Raw genomic sequence first — 27105 nt, 5'->3', positions numbered from 1 at the left:
GTCTTCTCTTCAATAACTTGAAAGGGACAAAAGTAATTCCAGCGCAATGCTTAGCTACTCAGGCAGTGTAAATCTGCCATGGGATTTGATAGAAATAATTTTCTCTTCTGACAATGTAGGATAGAGGCTGGGATAACTCAGGGAAGACAGGACACAAGAAGAACAGTATTCCTGTAGGTAGAGTTCTATAGAGTCCTTACGCGTATTTTTAAAAAATATTTTATATATTAATATATATAATAATATGATGTCTTATATTTAATATCTTATATTTTTTTATTTTTAAATTAAGAATAAAAGAATTGAAGCCATTTGTGTTATATTCACTATTACTCATCAGAGATGCTGAACTTGATTATCTTCTGTGTTTTTGTTGGTAGTGTGCCTCTATATTAGTTCAGTTTAAGCTGTTTGAAATGAAAACTGTTCAAAAAGACACTATCACTTTTATTTTCTATTTTTTTTTACATTAAAAAAACATTGATAAATCTCTGTGGAGAGGAATATAAACTATTTTACTGTAAGACTTTTGTCCATACTTGAAAAACTATTCTCACTGAATCTTTCTTAAGTAGTTGTTTCCTTTTATTCGGAAGCACCTCAAGACCACTACAAAAAGGATGGATAGAGGCATTTAGGCAAGTGAAAATGTCAGGACCTCTTTATAGCTAGGCAAAAGAGCAGGGAGGGAAATAGTTAAAGGAAACTTGTGCAGTTATGGGAAATTTTTATATTACTATGTAATAGGGAAAAACTTTCTGTTGGGATTTAGAAAGGCAACGCCTAACAAGAAAAAAACAAAAATGTGATCTTCATCCCAAAATCTTTTTAAAAATGTATTGCTGACATACCACATATGAACTGCCATGTCACCTGTTTTTCTCAACTGATAGTCATGTCTCTGTCTTTGTTTTTCAGGTATAGAATACTAAGTTTGCTACTTGGAAAAGAGAAGACATGGCTTCCTACATGGTGAACCCCGCTAACCATTTGCCGTACTTCTTTGGCAACATTACACGTGAAGAAGCTGAGGAGTATCTGATGCAAGGAGGAGTAAGTGATGGACTGTACTTGCTCCGCCAAAGCCGAAATTACCTGGGAGGCTTTGCCTTGTCCTTGGCCCATGGGAGGAAGGTTCACCATTATACAATCGAGCGGGAGCTGAGTGGCTCATACGCGATTGCAGGAGGCAAGTCGCATGCCAGTCCTGCTGAACTCATTAACTATCACTCAGAGGAAGCAGATGGCCTTGTCTGTCTACTGAGAAAACCTTTCAACCGACCGCCAGGCGTCGAGCCCAAAACAGGACCCTTTGAAGATTTAAAAGAGAACCTCATCAGAGAGTATGTCAAACAAACTTGGAATTTGCAGGTAAATCTGGGCTGATTTTGCCATAAAGTGGTCTTTGAGTTAGGAGAAAAAAAGATTGAAGTATTTGTTTCCAGCTGTTGCCGCTGCTATGTAGTATCTTTTCATAATGGAATCATAGCTGTTTTGAGTTTCTAACAGTGGGTTTTTTTTCCCCCAATACATGCAGTTACTTGGCATAAGTGTAGTTTTCCTGAAATTTTACAAAACTTAGGACTTTTGTGATGTCTAGCGTAGCCTTACCTACCATTGCACTAACCTGCGTCATCATATTTCCACATGCAGCAAAAATTAGTAGATGTAATGAGCAAGATACAGGAATTATTTGTTTGATTGCCTGTGGTTCTGAATTTTTATGCATTGATGTGCAGGCAGGCATGGAGACACGGTGACTGTTTCATATCCTCCCCTCTTAGCGGGCCTTGTTTCTGTGATGCTTATGTAGGTTATGTCAGAGATAGAACTTGACTTCTTAACTGCAGAGCACTGCCCACTGCCTATACGTCTTTGATACTGCATGCATCAAGCGGGAATGTTCCGTGCTGAGGAAGACAGGCTGGATTTTTTCCTTAGTATGCCTGTAAAGAACCCAGTCAACAGGGAAACACTAGTGTAGGAGTCTGCAACAGGAATATTATTTTGCCTTGGGATGCCGTGAGTTACCATTATGAACTCAAGGAGTTACGCCAGGTTTTTCATCTCTTTTCGTACCAGCAAGTAACCCTAAACTTGCTCTGTAAAATACGTGGAGCAATAGCCAAACTGCAAAAGCCTGAAAATTATTCTATATTTACTACAAGTGCTGAGGCTTACAGTTTTTTTCTGATGAGTCTGAGCCCTATCTAGAAGGAAGTTGATGAACTCAAGTTTAAAGCTGATGAGACTAAGGGGTTTTGCCCTCAGATTCTGGGCCAAATTTAGAAGGGATAGGTTGGTAAACGGGTTTAGAAGTGTCTAGGTTATACCCAAAATACTAACATAGTTCTTTCTAAAATTAAGACTGTCCTCTTTGCTTTTGGGAAATTTGCATTGATGCTTCAACATAGACATGCTGCAACAATGCAAAGTGTGTTCAGTGTATTTCAGTAAATAACCATAGGATATGTAATATGAAGGTATGTTATGACATCTCAGATTGACACTAAGTATATTTAGCTGTGTCTCATTAGCATAAAAATATGACATAATTTTCAGTTGAAATACTGATATATTAAGGGCTTGATTTACTAGCTGTTTTTCCTTCTGTTTCTCAGAAGTAAAGGAAGAATCCCAGCTTTGTGATGTTTGGATTATCATATGTTAGTTTCTGGTTTAATATCTTTATAACAACCAGATCTTTTCTTCACATGTATCAAATACATGCAGATTTTGGATGTCTCAAAAGCAATCCAATACTGGGAGTCTACCTGTCATGTTTTAATTCCAGAAGACAGTTTGACTGTCCCGCTGTGTTTTTACCACTCTCTAGGGGCATGCTCTTGAACAAGCTATCATTAGTCAAAAGCCTCAGCTGGAGAAGTTGATTGCCACTACAGCCCATGAGAAGATGCCGTGGTTCCATGGGAGGATCTCTCGGGAAGAGTCAGAACACCGTATCCTCATTGGGCCAAAAAACAATGGAAAATTTCTGTGAGTGCTTTTTTCTACGGTATTGTGGTTTGCCACCAGTGTTGCTACACAGTTCCCTTGAATGAATCTCAAATGAGAGGGTGCCCTCGCAGGTGGCTCATTCCCAGTGAAAGAGCCCAGTTCAGCATGACATACATGACTTAATCATTCCTGTGCTAAGCAAATGTCACTTAACTAATGATGGGGAACTACAGCACAAGCACGGGTCATTGTTTTTTAATCGATTACTAGGTTTAATCGTAAAGGGAGCATCAGAGAAACTCAATACCAAGAAAAGTTAATTGAACTTTGTTTTATAACTGATAAGCAGTGCTGACTCACAGTGGTAAGTTAACCTTGACCCACCAAGTCGCTGTCACACTCCTCCTCCTCAACAGAACAGGAGGAGAAAACAGGATGGAAAAGCTCGTGAGCCAAGACAAAGGCAGGCAGATCAGGCACCACTACCTCTCAGGGGCAAAGCAGACTCTGCTTGGGGAAAAGTAATTCAATTTATTGTCAATTAAAATTGAGTTGGGCAGTAAGAAACAAAGACAAAACCACAAAAAAAACACCTTCCCCTCACACACTTACACCCCCAGTTTTCACAGGCTCAACTTCACTCCTTCACACCTGACTCCTTTTGCCACCGAGCAGCGGGGGGAAGGATGGCAGGGGACAGGGGCCGTGGTCAGCTTCTCTCTGCTGCTCCTTCCTCTTCATGCCGTCCTCTGCTCCAGCATGGGCTCTCCACAAGGAATATTCTTCATGAAATATCCACCTGCTTGAGGGGCTGCAGTGTGGACACCTACTCCACCACAGCCTCTCCCGTGGCCTGCGGTAGGCTCTGCTACTTGGTAATGCCATTTTGTGCCTGCCACTGTCTGCAGTTACTCGACCTCATGATCTTCTGTTTTCTGAGTGCAAATGTTTCAGTTTGGATAGCGGCTAACAGCCGTCATCTCTTGAGTGTTAGAGCCAGTCAAGATCTTCTAACAAAAAAGTTTTTCTTTTGGAAAATCTGCTTTTGAAGAAAATCACTGAGCCTTTTCTTGTCTCCCCTCTCCAGATGGAAGTATTTATATAATGATAGAAAATGAAGCTAAAAGGTCATTGCCAAGGAAGGATCACTTAGAGCTGTATCATTCCTGAGAGGAATTTCGTTGCCTACCTACATAGTCTGCTTCAGCACTCGACTGTATTTGATTTTTTTAAAGCTAGTCCAAAGTAAAACCCCAGGAGTGAGTACAGGATGGATATGCTTCTTCAGTACCAACTCTTTCACTTTACTGGTTTACCATTATTATGCCACACTAATTACTAATATAGATGCAGCTTCCCTGTGTTTCCATGTGGGATAGTTTGCATTTTCAGTCTTAATTGTCCAGAACCATTGACTTCTCTCAGTCTTTCTTTCCAGTATAGTTAATACTTACTGGGTCTTACATAAAAATACTTCGAGTGTACTAACATTTCATTTCTTGAAATCCCTTCTCTCAGTCACTGAACTGCTCGTGACTTGACTTTCATGGTCACTTTCACCCAAGTTGTGAGGTCTCTTCGCTTTTCAGCCTCCTAACTAACTGTTTCCTGGGATAATGTTTGTAGGGTCATTTACTGTTTGCTTTTGTTGACATTTGTAGCAAGAAAAAAAAATAAATTACAAATTCATTACAAATTTCCTTACATTTGTAACAAAAAAAAATATTACAAAAGTCTGTGGAGCCAGAGATTCTGCTTATCACAGATGAATCTTTTCTGAATGCACAGAAGTTGTAGCACAGAAGTTTCATTGGTTTAATAAATCCTATGGCTGTAGCAAATTACCAGCACATCATTGCCACACTACCTCTCCTTTTCATTGGCCTGTGATTTTGCTTGTTTCTTTTCCTACTTTTTGGATACGGAGGCAGGTGGATATGTAATCAGAAACAAAGCAGCAACCCATTCTTTTAATGACTTGTCTTTTCTAAGAAATTATTACTTTCTCTTCTAACATCTTACCAAATCAATGTTCTGATAGCTGAGTCTTGATGTTGTTTGTGTATTAAAACTTGCAGCTTTTCTAGTTTACTTCTTGCACACATTGGTTCCTATGTGGTCAAAGTGCTTCTCTTTGGGTGAAAAAAAAAAAAAAGGAAGCTAAGTTTTCTTTAAAAAAATTGAATCGTTAGCTAACATTTCTTAACAACAGGGATGAGCTTTGGAGGGAATGAGCGTAATTTTTTAGCAGACTTGACATTTTCAGTCTCCATTATAGAATCTGATCTCTTTTTAACCTTCTGTAAGCATTCCTACAGCTTTAAATAGAAATACTTCCCCAGCATTTTCCTGTTTCTCTTAGTGATGGCCTAGGAGTGATTTCTGGTGCTGTTTGCAGTGACACGCTCAATGAGCTGTGGAGGGAGCAGTCAGACCTTCCCTTGTGGGACTGGTGGTGTCAGGAGGTGTGTATCTTACGTAGTTCTGATGGAACTCAAGACGGCTACTTTCACATCAGATAGATAAGCCCATAGAGGGGAAAATGCTAATCTTAAGGTTCCATTTAAACCATGAGAAGTGCCACTGGAGCTTCAAAAATAGCAAAATATAACTGATAGTATGTTGAGGTTGGGTCCCTCATATTAAAGGTAACATTGTTTACTTATGCATCTGTAGTGTGCTTTCAAATGCATTAATTGTTCTTGCACAGACTGCCGCTCTGGCAAGTTTAGAGCTCAGTAACCACTTGGCTGCTATTTGCTCTTATGCTCCTAGGGAAAAAACAGGGTGAGATCTTCATCTGCCCCATAATTGAGCAGCAAGAGAAAGAATGTGTTGTTCATTTGTATCAGAAATTTATCCCTTCCTGAGCTCTTCTAGCTCTCAGATTGGTAGACCTAGAGGCTCGTAGCAAATAACAAAAGAACTGTCTAATTCAGAGAGGATTTCTGGTTTTGGCAGTGGTTTGCCTAACATGGGCTTACTCAGGAGGTATTGAGAAATAAACCACTCATTTGTTAGCCAACTGAAACAGTAGCAGCAAAATTGCTGAGGGCTAGAGAGGGGCATCGTTTTGCACTTCAGGCACGGGTATCACGTACTTTTTCCTTAGCCAGTAACAGTGTATGTCAGAATCTTCTGTACATCTGTGACTGAAGACTGTGAATTTGTGCTTGTGAATGTAGCTGCTCAGGGAGTGTTTTTCTCACACTGGTTGAGATACTCTAGCCTAGTGACTGAAGGGTTAAATGTGGAAACATTCTATGTCTAAGTGACGTTCACTTGTTGAGGTAGGAGGAGCCTGGGAATGTAAAGGAAATTTAGAGATTTTTATGAGGTGAGGTACTCTGAAGCTACTCAACAAGTCTACAAGAAAGTCTTACATTAAGTGCTGATATATGGCGAAAATAATCTTGTTTATTATGAAAAAAATTAATAAATTTTAGAAGGCTAGAAATTTTTGTGTATTTTTTTCCAGAAGTGTCTCTAACTTCTTTACAGTGGAAATCTGCTAACTGTCTGATCTACCTACAATGAAATAAAATTCAGTACAGCAGTCTCTGTGAGAATACGTCTAGCGCCTAGGTTTCTTTGGTGCTGTTTTGCAGCACTACAAGATCGTCAAATCTAGAAATTTTTATATATAATAAATATGGATGTAATTGAAAAGATTCCTGATTGCAGTTCAAAATGTCATGAACAGCATCATAAATCTGACACTGCCACTCATCCAAGCCACTGGAAAAATTCTGAGCTAACTGTGGGTATTTGGGTAAGGAATTTCAAAGGTCTTTTTAAAGTTTTTGTTATGGCTAGAAAAGTCAGTGAAATAAGTATGTATGTGGGTGCTACAGAGTTTGTTTGCAAAGCTAAATATAGAAACAATGTCATGAAACGATATGAAATAGGAAGCAGTGCCCACCTCTTCGGGAATAACACCATGAAAGATTGCCAGTCTAACCACAAAATTTGGAGAAAAAGTTATAGCAGTGGAATAGAAGGAAAATATGATATCTCTAAAATGATCTGAAGACCAACTGGAAGAAGAGAACTTGGTTTAAGTCTCAAGCCCCTCTTAGCCTTATTAACATTACTTTTCATGCTCTATAGGCCTCTGGTTCTTACCCGAATTTGGGTAAGTAGCAGGTTGTCGTTAGACTTTGCCTGTTGGGGTCATAATTGTAGAATATGGTGATCAGTATTGTCTAGATGATAATAGAGAATATTATTAATATTACTAATTCTGTTATTAATATTGCAAAATAATTAAATTAGTAATATGTAGTAATAATATTAATAATATCTTTAATATTATCTACGTGAGTGCTTGCGTGCATGGACCAGTTGAAAAATAAACTAAAAATTTGCTCACAGTGACAGACCAGTGGTATAAGAAATGTTTAGTTTTCTCTGCAGTTTCACATAGGAAACAACTCTGGTAAGTGTGTGATAGCTTTTGCACATCTTGGTTTGTCTTGTGTAGTGACCGCTTCAGTTATGTGAACCTGTGATCTTGCATATTTTTTAAGAACCAGAAATTCTGAAGCTGAAGGGAGACAAACAACATTCAGAAATACTCTTAAACTTAAAAGTTCAACATTAAGGAAGTTGTGAGTGAAAGCTTTGCATAATTAACAGTTTAGTCTCTATGAACATTTTATGTGGGTTCATAGCCATATGTAGATCACATAAAATATGAACTGTTGTGTAAAAGCAAGAAATAATTTTAGTATCATAAGAATGTCTTCAATATGCAATGAGTTATACTGAAGAGGACAAAACTAGGTTAGACTGTTAGAATGATTCACATCATGGCATCTCATGACCTCTAGGGACTAAACTGTCTCTTTTATGTCACAATAGTTAACTCTAGCAACACCATTTAAAAATTACAAATTTTGAAGTGCAGTTATCTGTAAGTTTTCTTGTCTTTTGTCTGACCAAAAGTCCATGTTTGTGATACATATAACAGTTTATATCTGCACTAATCCTATTGTCTTCCTCTATGGAATTTATCACTACTGGAGTGCATGCTGAGCTAGATAATTTATCTGACTTCATAGAGTATTCTTTAAATACATCTATCAGTATTATATTTGTATCCATAAATGGAACTGGAAATTGTTGATGTCAGTCAAGGTGAAAATAATCTACTACACATGACCTTAATTCAAGGATAATAATTAATGATGAAGTTCCTCTTCAAAATGCCAAGCAGTTGCTGGACTTAGGCAACTGTGAAAATTTTCTGAGATAAATGATAAAATACAGATGGTGAACCGTGCTTTCTGCAGGTGCTATATTCCCCTCCACAGCAGCCTCCACAGCTCTTTGGGCGAGCTGTTTGCTGATCTTCAGTTAGATACGTAGTTAGGTGCCACTTGCAGACCACTGCAGCAAGACTGACTTCTAAAAGCTGGCTCTACACGGTGTGCTGCAGCAGCGGAGTGGGTCAGAGGTGTAAAGAAAGAACGTGATCTCTGACTGAGATAGCTGCGCTGAGAAGATCCGCTGTTGCAAGTGCAGTTATGCAGCAAAGCTATTTGTTAGGGTTTTGGTCAAGCACAGTGTATTTTGCTGGCAGGGCAATGACAGCAAAATGCACTGCAGTGATGCAACCCTGCTTGCAAAGGTGTTTCGTCACTGTGCAGCACGCCACAATAGCCTTATCAGGAGACAGGTTTTGGATTCCATTGTAGATAGCGACAGTGCGCGGATGAGCTAGCTCCTAAATTCTGTAGTGTGCTGACTTTTCTGAAACAGCTTTCGAATGTGTTACTGAATAGGGAAAAAGAAATGACGTAAATGAAGACTGCAGTCAGTTTGTTCCTTTGTATGATGCTATTACAGATGGCACTACTGTTATTCCTTATTGCCCTCAAACTTGGAACGTGTGCACTGTGCTGCAGATACTTGAAGGGATAATGAATAGCCATGTTGTTAATAGCGTTACAGGAGAGATGGTCATAAGGGCAGACAGGTAGGGAATGGCTGGATTTTGATGAGCAGTGGGGAATGTCAGTATCTTTGGCACTGAGGAAGCTGTTGTCTCTAAGAAGGCAAATCAAGGCCGACAACAAACTTTAACACGTGCTTGGATTCTGGAGAGAGAATAATTTCACACCATTTTTAAAGCAAGTGTTTTGCTAGTTTTATTTCCTTCATTACTCTCCACTGTAGAATGCTGTGACTTCTTTTTTTCTACACAGTCGATGAGGCATGTTGTAATAGCAATTTATTTTTTTTACCCTCAGGGATTTTTTTCCTTTAGAAAGAAAGGGATCATTTGGCTTTTTGCTTGGAAGCAGAAAGAACTGGAACATTGTTCTTTTTGCTTCCAAGCAAAAACAGACTTTAACAAAGGAAAGAATGGATACATATTTACACAGTCTGTAATGATACTCCAAACAGTTATTGGTTTTGGTGGCTATTTGGGTTACAGTAACAAAAACATAAGAAGTCCTCTAACACAGATTGTATGAAAATTAAAATCAATAACTAAACCTTCTTTGCATTGCATCACATAACAATTTGATTTTCTCACTTCCTTCTAAAATTACTCTTTTAAAATGTGTGTAATAGAAAATCTGGACACCTTGATGCTTCTCTAATATATCTATGAATTCAAATTTGCTCTTAGTGAAATTGTTCATGTTTCTGATTTATCTCAGTGGATGGAAGGACAATATTGTTTATTTGAAGGTGTTTATTATCTTTATGTTTTCTTTTTTTCTGTAGATCTGTATGAAATGGAAGACCAGGTGATATTTCACTGCTGGCACCCTTCCTTGCCAAAATGCCTTTTAAAAAAAATATAGAGCTTTTTTAAATGAAGATTTTTCTTGTTGTCACTTTTTATTGAAGAACAGTAAACATTGTGTGTAATTTCAGAGCACATTAAAGCAGATAGTACTGTTGGAATTTTGGAACTTTTTTCAATATTCTCAAAATTGTTACTTTTCATAGAAGGAAAGTTCCATGTATGGAGAGGGTCCCCAAATCTGGTATCACGACCCTGATTAGTACAGGCAGCACTATCAGGAAGATGTGAAAACCTTGATTTCCATTTGAAGAGTTTCCAGCGTATAATCTTTCAGTTTGAGCAGCCCTTCTATTTGATTCCATTTCTTACAGTAATGTAAGGTCCTGGATACTGTGTATCCAGCTGGAGTTCTGGAGGGCTAGCCTAACCCAGACAGCCATTATCACAGACTACAAACCAAAATGAAATTGTGAAACATGGCCTGCGACAATCTTTGTCACCAGAAGCAATAAAAGCTTTTGGTTTGGACTATGATGGTAAGTTCTGTGAGAGCACTTTTTGGACCAGTAAGGGATTTGATTGCCAAAACTAAGACTCAGGCCTTTATTTGGCTGTTGCTTCAATGCGGTTTACGCTTCTGCTCTTCAGACATGTTTTGGAAGATAGCCCTACCTCCTGTTGTTATGTTTTGTAGGGATCCAAATTGTGCTGGAGTTGGCTGGGTACGGTTTAAAAAAACAGCTGGACCATAACCCCAAGAGAACAAGGCTCCTGTGGACCCTGGTCAATCCTGGGTGTCAGAATGGCGATTTTTTTGGATGTGCAGTGATAGAGCTGTCTGACAGAAGTTGCCATGACTGAACTGCAGATGTCTTCAGACTTACATCTTACAGAGTTGTGGGGTGGGGGGAAGGAAGAGCTCAGAAATGCAACTACAACCTTATAAACCTGCACTCTGCCTAAATCCTACACTGAATACTGATAGGGCTGTTTGGATCTGTGCCATGGTCCTAAGAAATCAGGACTCTCTTCTCCCATTGATGCCTGTGCTCTCAAGAAATGTTTACGATGCCTCTTGTGATAGTAACAACTCTTGCAGATGAGAATCAGTTTCAGTAGAGCTAATTGTATTAGAGTTACCATTTCCTCATGAGAAGCATGAAGGATGTTTATTACTGAGAAGCAATCCACTGGATTTTTATAATCTTAGTTGTGCTGTATTCTGAACAGAAGTGTGAATGCAATGAAATGCCATTCATTTGTGTTTTAGAAACAATGCTCTCTATTATGAAAATATTTTTCCAAGCCTTATTTGCAAAGAGCAAGTCAGAGGAAGACAATGTAGAAGTCATTCTTCACTTTAGCAGAACCTGTTGCTCTCCTCCGGTCAGTCAGGACAGGAAATCAGCATGCTGAAAAAATACCTGCATGTGATGAAAACCACAACATGTTTCAAGTTGCCTTAGAGACACTAGGCAAGTTACTTTAGTTTCAGAAAAAAAAAACCACCTGTACCTACTTCCCTGTTCCTTTAGCCAGTGTCCTGTTCACATCTCCCACTATAGTGGATCTAGTAGCAAATTCCTGTCTACTTTGGGTCCAGTCACCAGAAGGTGCTGGTCTCAGTGCGAACTCACCTTGCGTACATGTAAAAACAGCTCCGCAACACTTTACAAGCTTCACAGATGCTGCTTGCAGATCTCCTGGAAGAAGGACATCATCCTGGCTACCTATGAATTTTAGACAATGTTTTTATATTACATTCCGTGTTCTCTCCCCGGTGAAGTTTAGACCAAATATATACCCCAATACCATGTGAAATTTCATGTGAATTTTATGTGAAGTCTGCAACAAAGCGTTAATGTTTTCACATAAATTATAAGAATTGATGATTACAGAAATGTATGATTTACTTCGTATTCCCAGCCTAACAACAAGCTGTTTCAGTGCACAGAGCTTTACCCTTTCTTTGTATTTCACATTATATTCTTTTAGTATTGTATCTTCTGCCTTTATTGTTATCTCTTTATTTCAAAATAAAAGATATAAGAGAGAAATCCTGCTTTGCTGAAGACACTTATCTGCTGTTTTTGATTTTAGGTCAGCTGTAGTGGAGATTGAAGTGTAGCTGCTTGGATCCTGGCCTCAGACTTCCATGAGCTTTATAGACCTGCAGTGCAAAAGCCTTCGAATGGTTCCTTGTTCAGAGACGGCTTTGTGTACTGCACTGTGTTCCATAGTTGCCTAGCAAAGAGCTCCACATCGTGGATTTTCTGGTGTCATCTGTAGACTTTTGGGGGGAAAAAAAAAAACACAACAAAAAACTTTAGGAAGTTTGAAAACAAATGACACTAAGGAATAAATTAAAGGCTTAACAAAATGTCTTCAGAAGTTGCAGTGCTGATTTTGCTTTGTTTTCAATACAAAAGCTTAAAGGAAAAGGTGATTTACAAAAGAGTTTCAACCCAGATGGTCATTGCTAGTAAAGTAACCCTGAAAATCTCTCTTATTCCTATAGTATCCGAGAAAGGGACAGCAATGGTTCCTACGCCCTGTGTCTGCTGAATGATGGGAAAGTACTGCATTACCGTATTGACAGAGATAAGACAGGAAAGCTCTCCATACCGGATGGAAAAAGATTTGACACCCTCTGGCAGGTTTGTTAATTTTAAATCACTTACATATTTGTCATCATGTTTCCATATACCTGCCTAAGGCAGCTTGTTTTACTTTACTGTGGAACAGCAGTCTTTAGCTGAGCAGCAACAAGTTTTGCTCGATTTGTCATATGTTTCCAACTTTATGTGGTTTCTATACATGAAGAAGATATATGTTAATGTAGAAAGCTATGTAAGTGTAGAGAGTTTGATCATTTCTGAGTGTGATGTTGCAGCTTGGCTGACTTCAAAATTGCTGTAATTATTATTCAGTTAGCTGAAGATTCTCTAGAATGGAAGACCATTTGCATTTGCAAGTGACCCCGTTCAGTAATAGCTATGCAAAGTATACTGTTTTGCTAATGTCCTTTATGACAGCAATAAATGAAGTTCTGGGAAGCACAAGGGAGATGGTTCAGGATGCTGTACGCATACTGTGTTTTTAGCTTTGGAATTCTGTACCTTCAAGGCTGAAAAAGCACAGTTTGCTGAGGGTTACCACCAAACTATGTCTGAACACAGGAATGCATAGTCAACTATGCCGTAGTTGGTAATAAAACTGAATACTGGAGAAATGGCTGCGTAAATTGAAAATGCTAAGGGAATTTAAACCCCTGCAGAAATCTCCTATGCTCTCTTGCTTAAAATTCTATTAAAACAAGTAAAATGGGTCACAAATCTGAAATATGAGTCTTTATTTGCATATATTAATTTTTAGCCTTTCCTGTAAATGTCCTGCATATTTCTTTCCTGGAGTCACTGGAAATTTAAAAGCAGCTATGATATCTTACAAACTTTTTGAATATGAACTTACAAACTTTTTGAATATATGCATGCACCAAAGCCAAAATAATAGTAATGAACCTGTGATAAAATGGCATGGAGAGGACAATCCAGGAACAGAAATTTGCACAACTATTGATGCTATACATTTATTAATTGCTTGCATCCCATTGTGACTTTGAGGTCCAAAGAAAGTATTTCATATTAAGACAATTCCTGCACTGTAGTTTTGCTCATCTTAAAAAAAAAAAAAAAGAAAGGAAAAACCGGAAAAAAAAAGATAGAAAAGAAAGTGGGATCTGAGAGGTATAAAAAAAGTTATTTGCTCAGAATTAGAAAGCTGGTTAGCAGCAGAATCAGGCATGGAATGCTGACTTTTGCAAACTCAGTTTCTGAATCAGGTTCCAGACTCGTCCACAAGGTTACTTCAGAAACATGCACCCTTGCTAAAGAGAAATAAAGATGAAGTAAGAACACGTGCAGAAAAGATCTGCCATATGCCCAGTTCATTTGCTGTAATATATACCAATTATTGTACATATGCTGTGATTTTAAAGAGATAATGTATTTAATTATACCTCCCTTAACTTTTCACATCTTTTTCTCTCCTTCTCTATTTTTTTCCCCCCTCTCATTCTGGTAGCTAGTTGAGCATTATTCATACAAACCAGATGGATTATTAAGGGTTCTTACCATTCCCTGTCCACGACTTGGCTCAGAAAATGGTGAGTTATTCCTATTATTTTGATGTGTCTGAATAGCCATGCTAATGATGATAAAGATGTGTGAATTTTTTGGACTTGCCATGTAGTTGGATGCAGATTACAATAGATTAAAACTGAATTTAAAAAATTTGAATGTTAAGTTTCCAGTTTTTCAAATGAGTTAAGATCTGCCAGACTGTCCTTGCAAGACCGAGCCGGATCCTGTAGGTTAAGGGAGGCTACCAACTGCAGTTCTTGCTGGCTCTAAATTAGTGTCAGATCCAAAATGTGCTTTGCTGCTCAAAGTGGCAGCATGTGTTACTTGACCTACACGCACTGACAAGGTGGTCATCCCAGCACTCCTCCAATGGTCCTTGCTCCAAGGTGAGGCCAGCACATCAGCAGCACTGCTATAGGCATTCAGGGTGGGTGCAGTGAGAGTTGCACTCAACAGCTGAGTTGCTGGTAGATGAGGAGTTACTTTCCACATTGGGAGAGCAGGACAGAACAAGGGATTGGCTACACCTGAAGCTGAAAATGGGGAGCAGGGAGGCATTCCTTGATAACTTGGGGGAAGTGGGGAAGGGGGTGAGAGGGAGTGTTCTGAAGCCTATTATGGTCTTTGCCCCGTTCCTTCTTTAATGTCATGTTAAAATACCAATGAGAACTTGTTCTCTATTTTGCCAAGTCTGCTGGGGAGAAAAAAAATGCTTTTGCCTGATCCTTGTCTAATTTGTGCTCCTTCAGAAGTGGTGTTCTCTCTCTCAAGCCTTCATCTGTCATTCTGATTGGATACCAGTGCTATGGCGAGAACATATGCCCTGACTTTTTCTGCTCCTTTGAATCATGTAGGCATCGCACATACTTTGTCTCTGTGGCTGCAAGTACCAGAGTCTGCTGCACATTAGAGACTAAAGCAAAGAAGATGGCCCAGGAGAAATATTGTAATATGATTTAAAACCTAGAAAGTTAGTCCCCTATGTAAAATTTGTGTTCTTACGCTACATTTCTCACCTTGCTCAGTATCTGTTTACGTTTGATTTTTTTTTACAGATAATGTTGTTTTTAACACTCGTCCTCCTCTTCCTGGAATCCCTTCTAAGGTAAGAGCAGGTTTATTTGAGAAGACTTACTCAGTCATATACTGCTCTAGGAATCCTAATGCTTGGATATTATTGCAGCAGTGAATTTTTTTTTCTAGGGATATAAACAGTAAGTTGAAAAGAGTAAGCTTAACATATTCTAGCATGGTTATTGTTATTGCTTTCATCAATGTTGTGCATGAGCTCTTAATTTTGTGGACTTCTTTTATACATATAATATATGTGAAAATCAGTATTTTGCATATGCATAATGCCTCAATGATGCACGTTCTGTAACGACTATACCAACACTAGGAGGAGAGATACTGCTTTATTTACATTGTGCATTTTGAGAATCTGCTGACTGAAGCAGAAATAGAGATTCAATTTATTTTCATATTCAATATGTGCGATTAACATCAGCACAAGGGTTTGAGTCACTGTGCAGTGAAATTAAAGGAAGTTCTTTCGTCAACTCCATGAAGAGTGAGCAAACCCATCTGTGGTTATAATAGCCTAGAGTCCATTGATTAGAGGAGCCACCTGAGGTGTGATACATAACACTATCTCATTCAGCTGTAGTTGGTCTCATCTGAAATAAGGAGTTTAATTTAGTTGTTTCACCACTCCCTGGAGAGCCTAATCATCTAGGTCATTATCTTGATGCAGTCCCACATTACAGAAAAAATATTTTTGTTGAAATAGGCAATGACATTTATTTCAGTACTGTTGAGTCCCTCTGGGTCTGTGAGCAACCATTCTCATACCAGCACTTTCTAAAAATCAGATGCCCTTTTAAATTATTGGAAATTACACAACCAAAATTGGTTTCATCTTTTTTCAATGTCCTGAGGTTTGCATCTATGCTATTTACAAGGTCAACCATCACATTTAACATGAGACCACATGTATATCAGTAATAGTGACGGAGCAAGCACATTAAATGTGTGAATGCTACTTATGTTTTAGATTATCTGTGGAAAATTTTGGAGTTTAAGTGTAAATGAAAATAAATTCAAGAAATCCTACTTTAGGTATTAAACTTACCAAAGAAGTAGTAACTAAAACACCGTGTATCTGATTAAGTTGACTGATGTTTAGGACTGTGCAAGGAAGGTAAATGGGCCAACCTCTTTTCATCAGTGCGTTGCAGTAATACCACTCCAGTTGTTCATGTTGCTTTATAAGTGACAGACTTGGTCATACTAATAAGGTATGATTAACCTTACCTAACATTAATGAACTCAAATGAAAGCCAGTCATTCAGCAAATCACAAAAGCTCACTTTTGAGGAACTTTGAAGCAAGAGAGAGAGAGAGACACGTACCCATCCACATGTCACTTCGTCCCAGAAGTGGTGAAGTGGTGGAATGACTTTCTACCAATATATGCCTATGTCTTTCCACTCAGAAGGAGCTTAGGTGATTAGTCAAGACTATTTGACTCGCTTTTAGGTAGCCATAGTTAGGTGAGGTTGATTCCAGCCTTAAACATACACTTCTCTAGCAAGTAGCTGACTTAAATGCACTTTGTCACTTGCACATTTCACATAGTACCATTAATGTTTTCAGGATTGATCAGTAGCAGTTCTGTTTAAGACCCGTCATGATGGACAGAAAGAAAAGAACCAAAGATATGAATGAGATGTGATGAGTACACATTTTGCAAATATTCACCTAAAATATTGTTTAAAGCTACCATATGATTGACATTCTAAACTTCTTAAAACTGAAATCTGAATTTTGTGGAGTTTTTAGGAGTTTTATTAAACAAACCTGCTAAGTTACTTTCCTATAGTATAAACATAAGAAAGCGAAAAATTTTAAATTAATGTTACTATTTATGGAGTTCAAATACTTCACCAAATATTGCCAGATTCTCATACATTAAAATCTTTGTGCAAAAGCAGTAACTCACTAAAGACCCACTCATGTAGCTTTTTCAATACACAGAGCCTGAAATGCAATGAATTTAGATTGCAAAACCAAAAATGCATCCTGAAAAGAACGAATACAATCACAAAGTCTTATGTAGAGGATGTGCAATCTATCTTCACATTATTTACACCATCATAATTAAGATTTAAGTTTAAGGGTTTCTGACATTTCTGAACTAGTGCATCTTTCCTATTTTATGAAATGGATTGCCAAAATATGCAAATTGGAATTGTGAATGTTTGAATTGGGACTCAAAATAATTGTGATGAATTGGAGAAATGTCCTGGAAAAAACAGAGTGAAGTTCAGTAGAAACTAGTGCAAGATACTGCACTTCTGATAGTCAGCTGTAGAAAACAGGATGGGAAGCAGCAACAGTTTTTCAGAGGTTGTGATGCCTGTAATGGATCAGAACGGGAGCAAAGACTATCAACCATCATGCTGGTAGAAGAAAGATGAACACCAAGAGTGTTTTCAGCTTGTTCAACACTAGTGAGGTCTCAGCTGGACTACTTTCACCAGTTTTTGGCACTGCGCTGAAGAATGTTGTCCAACAGGAGATAGTCCAGAGCAAGGCAACAGGAATGATCATGACTTGTGAGGAAAGATTGATTAGAATAAAGAAGCAAAAGAGAGAAAGAGAGTAGAGCAATAAAACATGATTAACAGCTGAAAAAGGAGGGGAATGGCCTGTTCTGAGGGATAATCTAATACTGGTGTTCCCATCCAGACCAATTTTTTAGTAATTTTTTGTTTTTATGTATATTGATGCCTGAAATACACTGGTGAGATTCCGAACCCTCAGTGAAGAGCATGCCCAAATCTGAAGTTGCTTTGAAGCTAAGCGAGTGTATGACCGCTGTAGAAAGATCTGCTGGATCATGTGCAAGGCAGACTGCCCAAATAGTTTAACTGCAAACTGTTGGTGTGTATAGGCTTGGAGTAAAATTTACAACATCAGGGAAGGAATTTGCGTGGTATTTGCTAATGATCCAAGAACAAACTTAGAGTAACAAAACGTTAGTTTCTTGTCCCCTCTTCTGTAGTCTGGACATCTCCTTTTTTGTGATACTGATAGCTTCCTCTGCACAAGGAAGGACTTTCTGCTGAAAGTCTGTATTGAAGATAATTTCTCCATGTTGAATATGGAGGCTGTCAAGCATCAAAAATTTCTGTCCTTCCAGCAGGAATAAGGACTGCATAGCTATCTGTGGTGTTTTAAAACAAAAGATACCTTTTTTAATGTGAAATAAAATGTGGCTTTTTTTTTTAAAGAAGACTAGGAAAAACACCAATCCTATCCATTAGGAAAGCTATCTTTTCAGCAAAAAAATAAAAAGTCCAAATGGGTTATTTAAAAGTTCAGAACATCTAACTGTAAGTCAGTTCAAAGCCTGTTTAAAGTGGCTGAGCATGTGGCTCAGATTATAATTTCAACCTTAGCATCAGCCTAAATGCTTGGTCAATAAGTACTGCATCACAGTTTTAGTTAGGCAGGTATGATTGCTCAGTGACCCCCAGAAATGCTAATTAGTCGCATTTAATTAAATTAATGTATTATTTTAAAACATACTTGCATTTCTTTTAAAAGTATCTTTCTACAGAACATAAATACACATGTAAAACTTCAAGCCTGTTCATTTTTGTTTGGAATTAATATCAGTTTGTGTGCTTTTTGCTTCAATAATCACATTGTTTGTTTTAAAACGAAGGTGTGCTTCAAATCTTGCTTGATACATTAGTCATACTTCAGAACACTAAAGTTTTTAGCTGATTTACATTGCTAAACATGTTGTGGGGGGTGGCTAAAGTTCAGTAACAGGTACAGGAGAAACACACTGTGTAAAAGATCTGGGGAAATGGCAATGTACTTGAATTTAAAAACTGCCTTAAGGTATATCTACAGATTCAAGATAGTTTGACAGTAACACAGCTGAAAGAAAATTTAGTACTAAAATTTCCTATACTGCATTTGTTTGATGCATCATATGTGTGCTTGCAGGCACACACAAGAGAAAGGTTGGGAGTGTTTTGTTCTTGTATACTACCTCTGTTTTGTAAAATACTTTTAGCGATTTTCCTGACACATTTACTGTTCCTCTTTGACATTGTGGTTTCTAGAGTTGGGCAGGAGGTGGAATTATCTCAAGACTCAAATCGTACACCTTTCCAAAGGCTGGCAGCAAAAAGGTGCCTCATATAGTATTTTTTTAGGTTTTTGACTGAGTTAAAAAAACTTACACTTGACTAACTTCACTCTTTTTTCCCCACACTTTTGGCTTGCTGTGACTAAATGTGTGTCTTGGCTACTAACAATCAGATTGTGTGGACTTTGTAAGCTTTCTGCTTCTTTCCTAATCATCTGCATATTTATGGCCTTCGTTTTATAACTAAAACAATGGTTTTAAAGAAGTTTTAAAAATTGAAGGACTATTTTAAAGTAATTTCTGACATCCTAAAATATTAGTGCAGATCTCAACATGTCTGCAAATAAAATGTAAATGATAAAATGTTTTTCAAAAACAGTCACTTAGAGCAGAACAAAATTATATTTCTACTCTGAACTATGATTCCTAATCAGAAAATTGGCTTGCTGACACAATGCTATTATTGAGCACATTATGGGAACAATTTGTTAATAACAACCACCAAATATTTTCTTACAGAACCTGTGTGCACAAATCTTGTTTTGCATTGACGTTAATTATATTTAGGCAAGTGTGAGATGTCACAAGACCAAGCAGAATGGGAAAGGTGATAAGATGTCGGGGAGTTAAGGGTAATCCAGCCCTGTACTAATGAAAATGCTGCTGCATGGCCAGAAAATTACGCTGTCCAGTAATTCCTGTAATTGTGAAGCATGTAGTTACGAGCTTTGTTTGCATGCTGAGAATAACATGTGCATCCCTCTTCCACCCATGAGTCTCTCGTTTTGTTTATTCATTTATTTCCAGTTGTTCTTCAACAAAAATGAGCAGGCATAAATGCCCTAGAGGTATGCTGCTGTTCACAGTGAAAAAACTTAAGTTTGACATATATTGTATTTGATAATCCTGGTAAATAGCAATTATTCTTTTTTTATATCTTCAGTTCATTTTTATACTGAAGTACCAATAGTTGTTGTCATCTGTGTACCTTTACAGGACCCACATCTCTTTTTTAATGTGCTGAGAACGCATACATATTGAGCAAATACATATACAGTGTCAGAACATGTTCTAAAGCCGTCTGAAGAAAATACCACATGATCACACATTAGACAGGAAAGTATTTTGTTTTTCTTCAGAAAAGTGAGCGTGGGGTCTGAAATTCTCTACACATGGCTTTGGTCACTCTGCTGTCTGTTCACCTGGTAAAACCTGTGCTTCTCTCTGGTTGCTTTCTGCAGTCAAATACCTATTTCCTGCCTTCTGGGGAACATACACAGAGTATAGACTGAAGCACATTAACAGAGAAAGACCAGTCATTTAAGAAAATAATTTCAGAAATCTGATTTGGTCACCATTTACATGTACTTAACCCTGAATACTCAAGCCCACAGATTTCATTGTACTGCCAAATTTTAGACTCTAAACAAAAGTCCTGCTCTGAACATTTCTGAGATTTATTATCCGTTAATCCTAACATGCAGATTTTGATTTAGACCTGGTTAAATAGGCAGTCACTTCTCTTATGTCAAAAACTTTTAGACAATAAAATGGAAAATTTACGTTCTATTTATTCAGTCTTGGAAATTATGGGGGTTTAAAATTCACAAACTGGTTATTCAGATATAATTTTAGTACTCAGAAAAAAAAAATTCAAGCTGTTATACTCACTAATGTAAAATTGGCAATTTAGACGGCAATTTAAATGAACTCGTGCCACCTAGTGGCGACCAGGATGTCTTAGCCAAAGCTCAGTGAGGATTTGGTTGATAAAGGCTTTGTCGTGCAGTTTTGCTATGCAGTGTGGTTTAAGAAAATAAGACGACTTTATAGTACTACGTGTATGTTTGCGTTTTTGCAAATCAGAATTATTAACCTGAAAAGAAATTGCACTTGCTGTACTGATTGCCTTCATAAGTATATTCTTTACTATAAAATCATAGAATTATAGAATCATAGAATGGTTATGGTTGGAAGGGACCTCAAAGATCATCTAGTTCCAACCCCCCTGCCATGGGCAGAGACACCCTCCACTACACCAGGTTGACCAAAGCGTTATCCAACCTGGCCTTGAACACTTCCAGGGATGGGGCATCCACAACTTCTCTGGGCAACCTGTTCCAGTGCCTTACCACCCTCATAGTGAAGAATTTCTTCCTTATATCTAATCTAAATCTGCCCTCTTTCAGTTTAAAGCCATTACCCCTTGTCTTATCATTACATGATAATCTTTACTTTAAAAATCAGACTTAGAGTAGTTAGAGCCATTTCATTCATATTTTAAAGCAAACAGTAAGTGAATCTTGTTCTCATTGCATCAACTAGAGGCTATCAAACCTGCTCAGAAATTATTCTACCAGGGCCTTATCCATGTGTAGAAAGTAGTATTCCTTTTATTAGAAAGATGTCTTTGAGTCGAGGCAAACTCTCTGCCTTCTACTTTCCTCTCATTGTGGAGGTGACTATATTACTATAAAAGTGCTACGCTAGTATAGCCCCTAATAAGGGGAAGAATGGCACATTTAGATTAGCTTAACTATGGGTACCTGAGAAATTTAACCAATGAAAACTAAACCCTAGTGGAAGAAAAAAAATATGTTGGTGTGAAAACACGGCAGGCTCACAATAGCTTTCTAGTATGAAAGCATAAAATGACAGCCTGTCCCATAGTTCACAAGTGTACCTACCACAAGGTGTCACATAATATGTAACATTATTACCAGGCTCCTCTAGTAGCCTCTTTTCTTGTATTCCTTTTTATAAGCAAATCCATGGTCATTTTGCCCATTCTCTGCTTTTGTAAGAAGACAAGGAGTAATCTCCTACCCTATACCTTGACTGTATTAAGACAAAGCTCCCTTCGTCAGAAAAAGATCTGCAGAATCAAACTTGCTGTTTTCAAAGTGTAGGGCAGAAGGGACTCTGGATTTAAACAACAGTTAAATAAAAAGGAAATTTTATTGTGCTATATTACCCAGACCACTGTACGTGCAAGTGATCTATATCTCCTTCACCATTTCTAGTCAGCCTTGCTTGACTTCAAGAGAAAAATTCCCACCTTTCTGCTAGAAAATCCTATTCAAAGGCATGCAGGGTGCTACATGCCACGAATACATAACTGACAGAACTAAAGAAAAATGTTTGAGGTTTTCTGAGTGCTGCACAATATTCCCAAGTTACTAATATGAGCTGAAAAGGTGCCTGTGAAACATCAAATTGCAGAAACATTAATGAAAAAGCCATTGTTAAGCTGCTTAATCAAACTGCAACAATAGGGAATATCATTCCACACATACATATATATTAGTTAATCAAGCTAACACTAATGATATGTAAGACATTATCACTTATCTTTAACATAAGCAGCTCTCTGAGAAAGAGAACCTGCTTTGTTAGGTTTAATGTCACTGTGTCACTTCCAATTCACAGCTGCAGAGTTTTATTCACAAGCACAGGAGTGACGCACTCTTTTTTTTTTTAATGCAGTTCCTGAACAAGAGCATACAATCTTTTCTGATTCTTTTATTTTGTTCTTGAATTGCAAAGAGTAGAAACATCTGTATACATCCCATTTGAGGAGTCGGCTATGTCATGGCCAGAGTTATATTTTTACCAGCTGTTTTGCACTGGTGAATGAACGATTGAGATGTATGAGTTTGGTGCACATGAATTCTGTTTGGCCAGTCGGAAGTATCCAAGTTCATACGCTGAGACCTAGGATCAGGGATTTTTAACTCCATCTCTAGTCTGCAACTAACACTAATCACAAGAGACCTTATACCCTCCAAGTGTTTTAAAATTGTGGGGTTATCCAGTACTGAGTACTTCTTAAGTGTTTCTGCCCTGTTGCTCAGCAGCCATCAGGTGAAGCTTACTTACCAAACTTATACAAGGTGTTCCAGTGGAATTCATAATGTCCATCATTATGATTCAGCCTACAGGGTTATATTGCCGTCAAAAAAGCATCATTTCTTCATATAGTAAAGTCAATTCCATTTGAAGTCTTGAGCTTATCTTTTTCAAAGGTCTTTCCCGAAGTGCTTGTATATTATTACTTGTAAGCTTGGGTTGCAATGAGGAAGAGTGATGCACCATCTTTTTACTCATGTAAAAATGAGGAAGATCTGCTGAAGCGGTACCCTTCTGTGGGCTGAATTTATATTCCTCATTATGTAATAGCAGCTACACAAGTTCTATTCAGCACTTGACTCTTTGTGGAAAGAAAGAAAATGGAGCTGCCGTGCTTCATTGGTTAGCTTGGAGCTACATCTACACCCATATGACTTTACCTAATTGTGACTACAGAAAAGGTTTCAGTGTTTTAAGTGAGGGTTGTGCTGTGGAACATTTCAAGGCTTGGGTTGAGACATTCCCATCACACTTTTTGATGCACAGCTGAGGTACTCTCCACAGTGAACAGAGGACAATTGATAGTCCTGTCAAAGCTTTCAAAAAGCAAAGGAGTCCCAGAGCAATGCAGTCTCTTCTAGATGTCATTTTCTGAACGCTTTGCATTTCTATCAGAAAGATTGGTTTAAGGTTCAAGTACACAAAAGGTACCCTTTGAAACTGTGATTCTATCATTCCTCAATATTTCCGAGCTTTCCTTCCGGTATCCTGGAAACTGCCACTGAAGACTCACCATCTCAGTCCCTTTCTTAGGTAGTCACCATATATTTATTCTTTTTTTCCCACTCTACTTTTGGAGCCCTTGGCCAAGAAGTGTTAACCAGAGGCTTCTATAAAATCCATGCAATGTGACAAATTGCACCTGCTTCCTTTGTAGTTGTGTCTGTTTAGCAATAGGTATTAATGTCAGTCCATATTGCTTTGTATCTACTCAGTTAATTGATTCCAATTACCTTTTGGAATGTAAAATGATCTCCCTTTTAAAGTATAAATACAGTTAAAGTAGGAAGCAAGAATACATCCAGGAAGCTATCCAGTGAAACTATAATCGCTTCTTAGTAGTAATACTGAATGAGTCATAGTAACTAACAATAAGATAAAAAAACCCTAAGTAATCTTGATGTGTTCTGAAGCAATACAGGATATATGAAATGCACAAACTAAAATCACTGGGGTGTCAGTAAGTATAATTCCATCTGATTTGTTTTTGCTTTGCAAAGATGATTAATATTTTTGACTGAACGTAAGCATTTCCCTATATATCCTGACATAGTGTAGGGAAAGACTGTCCTAAGTGTTCACAATGAAACTGCCAGCCCTTCACTTGAGAGGTTTACGATTGAGTTCCAATCTTAGTGAGGTTTTTTGGGTTAGTGAATGGCCTGTGTGTGAAATACAGTGATGTAGATCTTGGAAGTACAGTTCTTAACTTGTAGACCTGGCAAGGTGTGCCAGGCTAGAAAAACAAAACTAGAGCTGAGGATCTTGTTTTGTACCGTTCATTTGCCTCCTTGTTCTTGAGACTGGCAGGTCAGTTTGGTCCCTGACCTTTCTCAGAACCATCTCAGGGCTCTTGTGGCTTGCCCTGATAGCAAATGACCTTTCAACTCTGCTGCACAAGACTGAGCAGCTCAAGTCAGAAACATTACACTTACCATCCCTGATGCCACTGTGCTCATCCCACTAGGCCAGAATCTTGCTGAGTGTTGGCCTCCTACTCGGGGTTTGCTGTAAAATCTGTGTAGTGAAACCTTTTCTGCCTCGTCCAGCTGGGCAGATCACTTCAATATGATTTAAAGGTCTGTACCACCCAGGTCAGGTGTTTTCCCTACAAAATGCAGTTTCCAAGTGATAAAACTTCTATTGCACCAAATAATTCACTCCTGGACATTTCTCAAGCTCTGTTTCTCTTTACTTGAACACCACAACTGTTTCAGGCAGAAAGTTATGCTACTGAAAGCTTCAGTTATTAAAAAGAAATATATACTCAAATATTTGCAAAATAGCCTTATCCAGTGTTTCGCAAGTACAATATACCTTTGTTTCCTATTCGAGCTGAGCAAACTTGTGTTGATGTTTGCATGTTTCTGGTTTTAAAACACTCTCTTAGGGGAGTGAGGTCACTCATGAGTAGAGTAGAATTTCTACATTGAGAAAGAAAAGGTACTAAACTGCAGAAGTAAGTTATGTAATTCCTCGTTCCTGACAGTTCACAGACAGAAGAGAGCAGATTATAAGTTTCCGTCATCTATCTTTATTGTGCCAGACTCATCCTTCAGCTAAGAGCTCCAGAACACACTGTGTTTCTGCTGGGGTGGTTTGTGTGCTCCATAGTATTCCTCTGACAAAGAGTAAAGGCAGAGGGATTGTATTTGAACCAGATGTTCCAGTACAGTAAGAATTAGGTCATTTTCTCCCCCTTCTTAGAGCAGCCAGACTGGCCTAGTATCTGGTCCATGATATTTGTCCATGATGTTACACAAGCCTATTAAAATAATTACTTTTTACCCCAGTTTATTCCAAGTGGTGTCACTCTATAACATCCACAAGAGAAACAGGGAAGTAGTTTTTGTTTTCATTTATGCTAGGAATTTCTCTATGGCCTAGATATAGAGAGAGATAACTTGGAGAGGGAGGAAGGACAGATTAAAGAGAAATCCTTATGACTACTTGTGTTACAAGGCTGATTTGAAAAGACCATGTAAATTTAATATCTGCAGAATAAGATTTGTGCATGACCCATTCCAGTTAATTCTGTCCGATCAAATGCTCTGAAATATTTGCAATAACTTTTTATGCTTTAGCAGTATGTGTTTCATTTGACCTGCATACTTAATCAAGCAATAATCTCCAAAATAAAATAGACTTTGTTGGATCCCTTTCTTACTTTCTGATTCTCACCTGTGTGTCCCTTGCAATCATTATGCATAATCTTTGGGGGAAATAATATGGATTTAACTCACCTATTCATTGCTAAATATAAAAACTTTGTGTGCTACAGCTCCAGTCAACTATTGGCCACCCACCTGATGAAGCGCCTTTTAATCCTTATGTGCTGCAAAGGAACAGAGGTCTTACAGGAGCAGAAAGAGGTAGGTAGAATGATTTATGTCATTAATACAATTTCCTTCTTTATGCCAGAGATCTCTCCTCAACCCATACATCTTTTTTCTTGCATATATTTTGCAACATGCTGTGTATTGGTATAGCCACTATCATAGCTCAAGCGTAGCAGCTGAAACTGCCCAATGTCATCATCCGTAATAAAAGTCTTTTAATAGAAATTCCTTTTTCCGTGTTGAAGTGAAAAATGATTACTTCCTTGACTCTAAAAGCTGCATCCTTGCACTTCATAAAAAGAATTGTGCCCTGTTGCATCCACCGTGGCAAGTTGGTGCTCAGGCTTTCTGTAAAATGCAATTAAGGTTGGATCTCTTAAGAATGAACTAAATATAAGGCAGCATTCTGAGAGAAGAATTGTCTGAGGTAGCACATGGGAAGTACTAAGGAGAACGGCCAGCCTGCAACCCTCCTTCTGTCAAGGAACCTCCTAGTTTCACATTACACAGATGGTCAATAGTTAGAGCATGTCACGAGGTAGAGGTCACTCTCTTTTGGGGGTTTCTAAAGTGCCTGTAACTGGACTGCAAGTGATTTCTTTATAGTGCCCTCATAAGTCAAACACATTGATGAACCTGAACACAGAAAGTGTGACTATAGTAGCTGTGGCAGCAGAAATGTCTCACATAATGTCTAATTTTTTCATTGACTGAACTGCAGGTGACCAGAGAGAGGCCTTACCCATGGATACTGAGGTCTATGAAAGTCCATACGCTGATCCAGATGAAATGAAACCAAAAAATGTCACTCTTGACAGGAAATTGTTAACCTTGGAGGAAGGAGAACTTGGTTCTGGCAACTTTGGTACTGTAAAGAAAGGGTTCTATAAGATGAAAAAGTAAGTGTTTCCTTCTATTTTCATGGTGTCTAATATGTAAAAGCTTTGGCCTTTATTTTTCAGAGCAACAATATCTTTGCATGTCATTTGGGGTGACAGACTGCACCTAAGTAATTTGGGCTAACATACACTGGTTTCTCTCTTTGTTCCCACACTCATACACTTATTTTCTGTACACTCATTTTCTTTTCTTCTGTTTGCAGACACC

At 38.1% G+C, this 27105-nt stretch overlaps 1 protein-coding gene across 2 annotated transcripts in view; it reads left to right on the top strand.

The window, feature by feature from the left end:
• The first annotated feature begins 932 nt into the window (after positions 1–932).
• SYK (spleen associated tyrosine kinase) overlaps positions 933–27105 on the top strand; it is a 34680-nt gene continuing 8507 nt past the window's right edge. Inside the window, exons 1-8 of one of the 2 annotated variants that reach the window (XM_086628930.1) lie at positions 933–1371; positions 2837–2997; positions 12240–12378; positions 13805–13886; positions 14919–14968; positions 19005–19073; positions 25941–26031; positions 26720–26897. In XM_086628930.1, coding sequence (XP_086485056.1) covers positions 958–1371; positions 2837–2997; positions 12240–12378; positions 13805–13886; positions 14919–14968; positions 19005–19073; positions 25941–26031; positions 26720–26897 — 1184 coding nt within the window. In that variant the 5' untranslated portion in view covers positions 933–957. The remainder of the gene's footprint in view (positions 1372–2836; positions 2998–12239; positions 12379–13804; positions 13887–14918; positions 14969–19004; positions 19074–25940; positions 26032–26719; positions 26898–27105) is intronic. The other variant, XM_086628931.1, reaches the window with a different exon arrangement.

Source organism: Tauraco erythrolophus, chromosome Z (assembly GCF_009769465.1).
Source record: "Tauraco erythrolophus isolate bTauEry1 chromosome Z, bTauEry1.pri, whole genome shotgun sequence".
NCBI lineage: Eukaryota > Metazoa > Chordata > Aves > Musophagiformes > Musophagidae > Tauraco > Tauraco erythrolophus.
The sequence above is the reverse complement of the archived record's forward strand: the minus strand, read 5'-3'. Positions and strand labels throughout refer to the sequence as shown.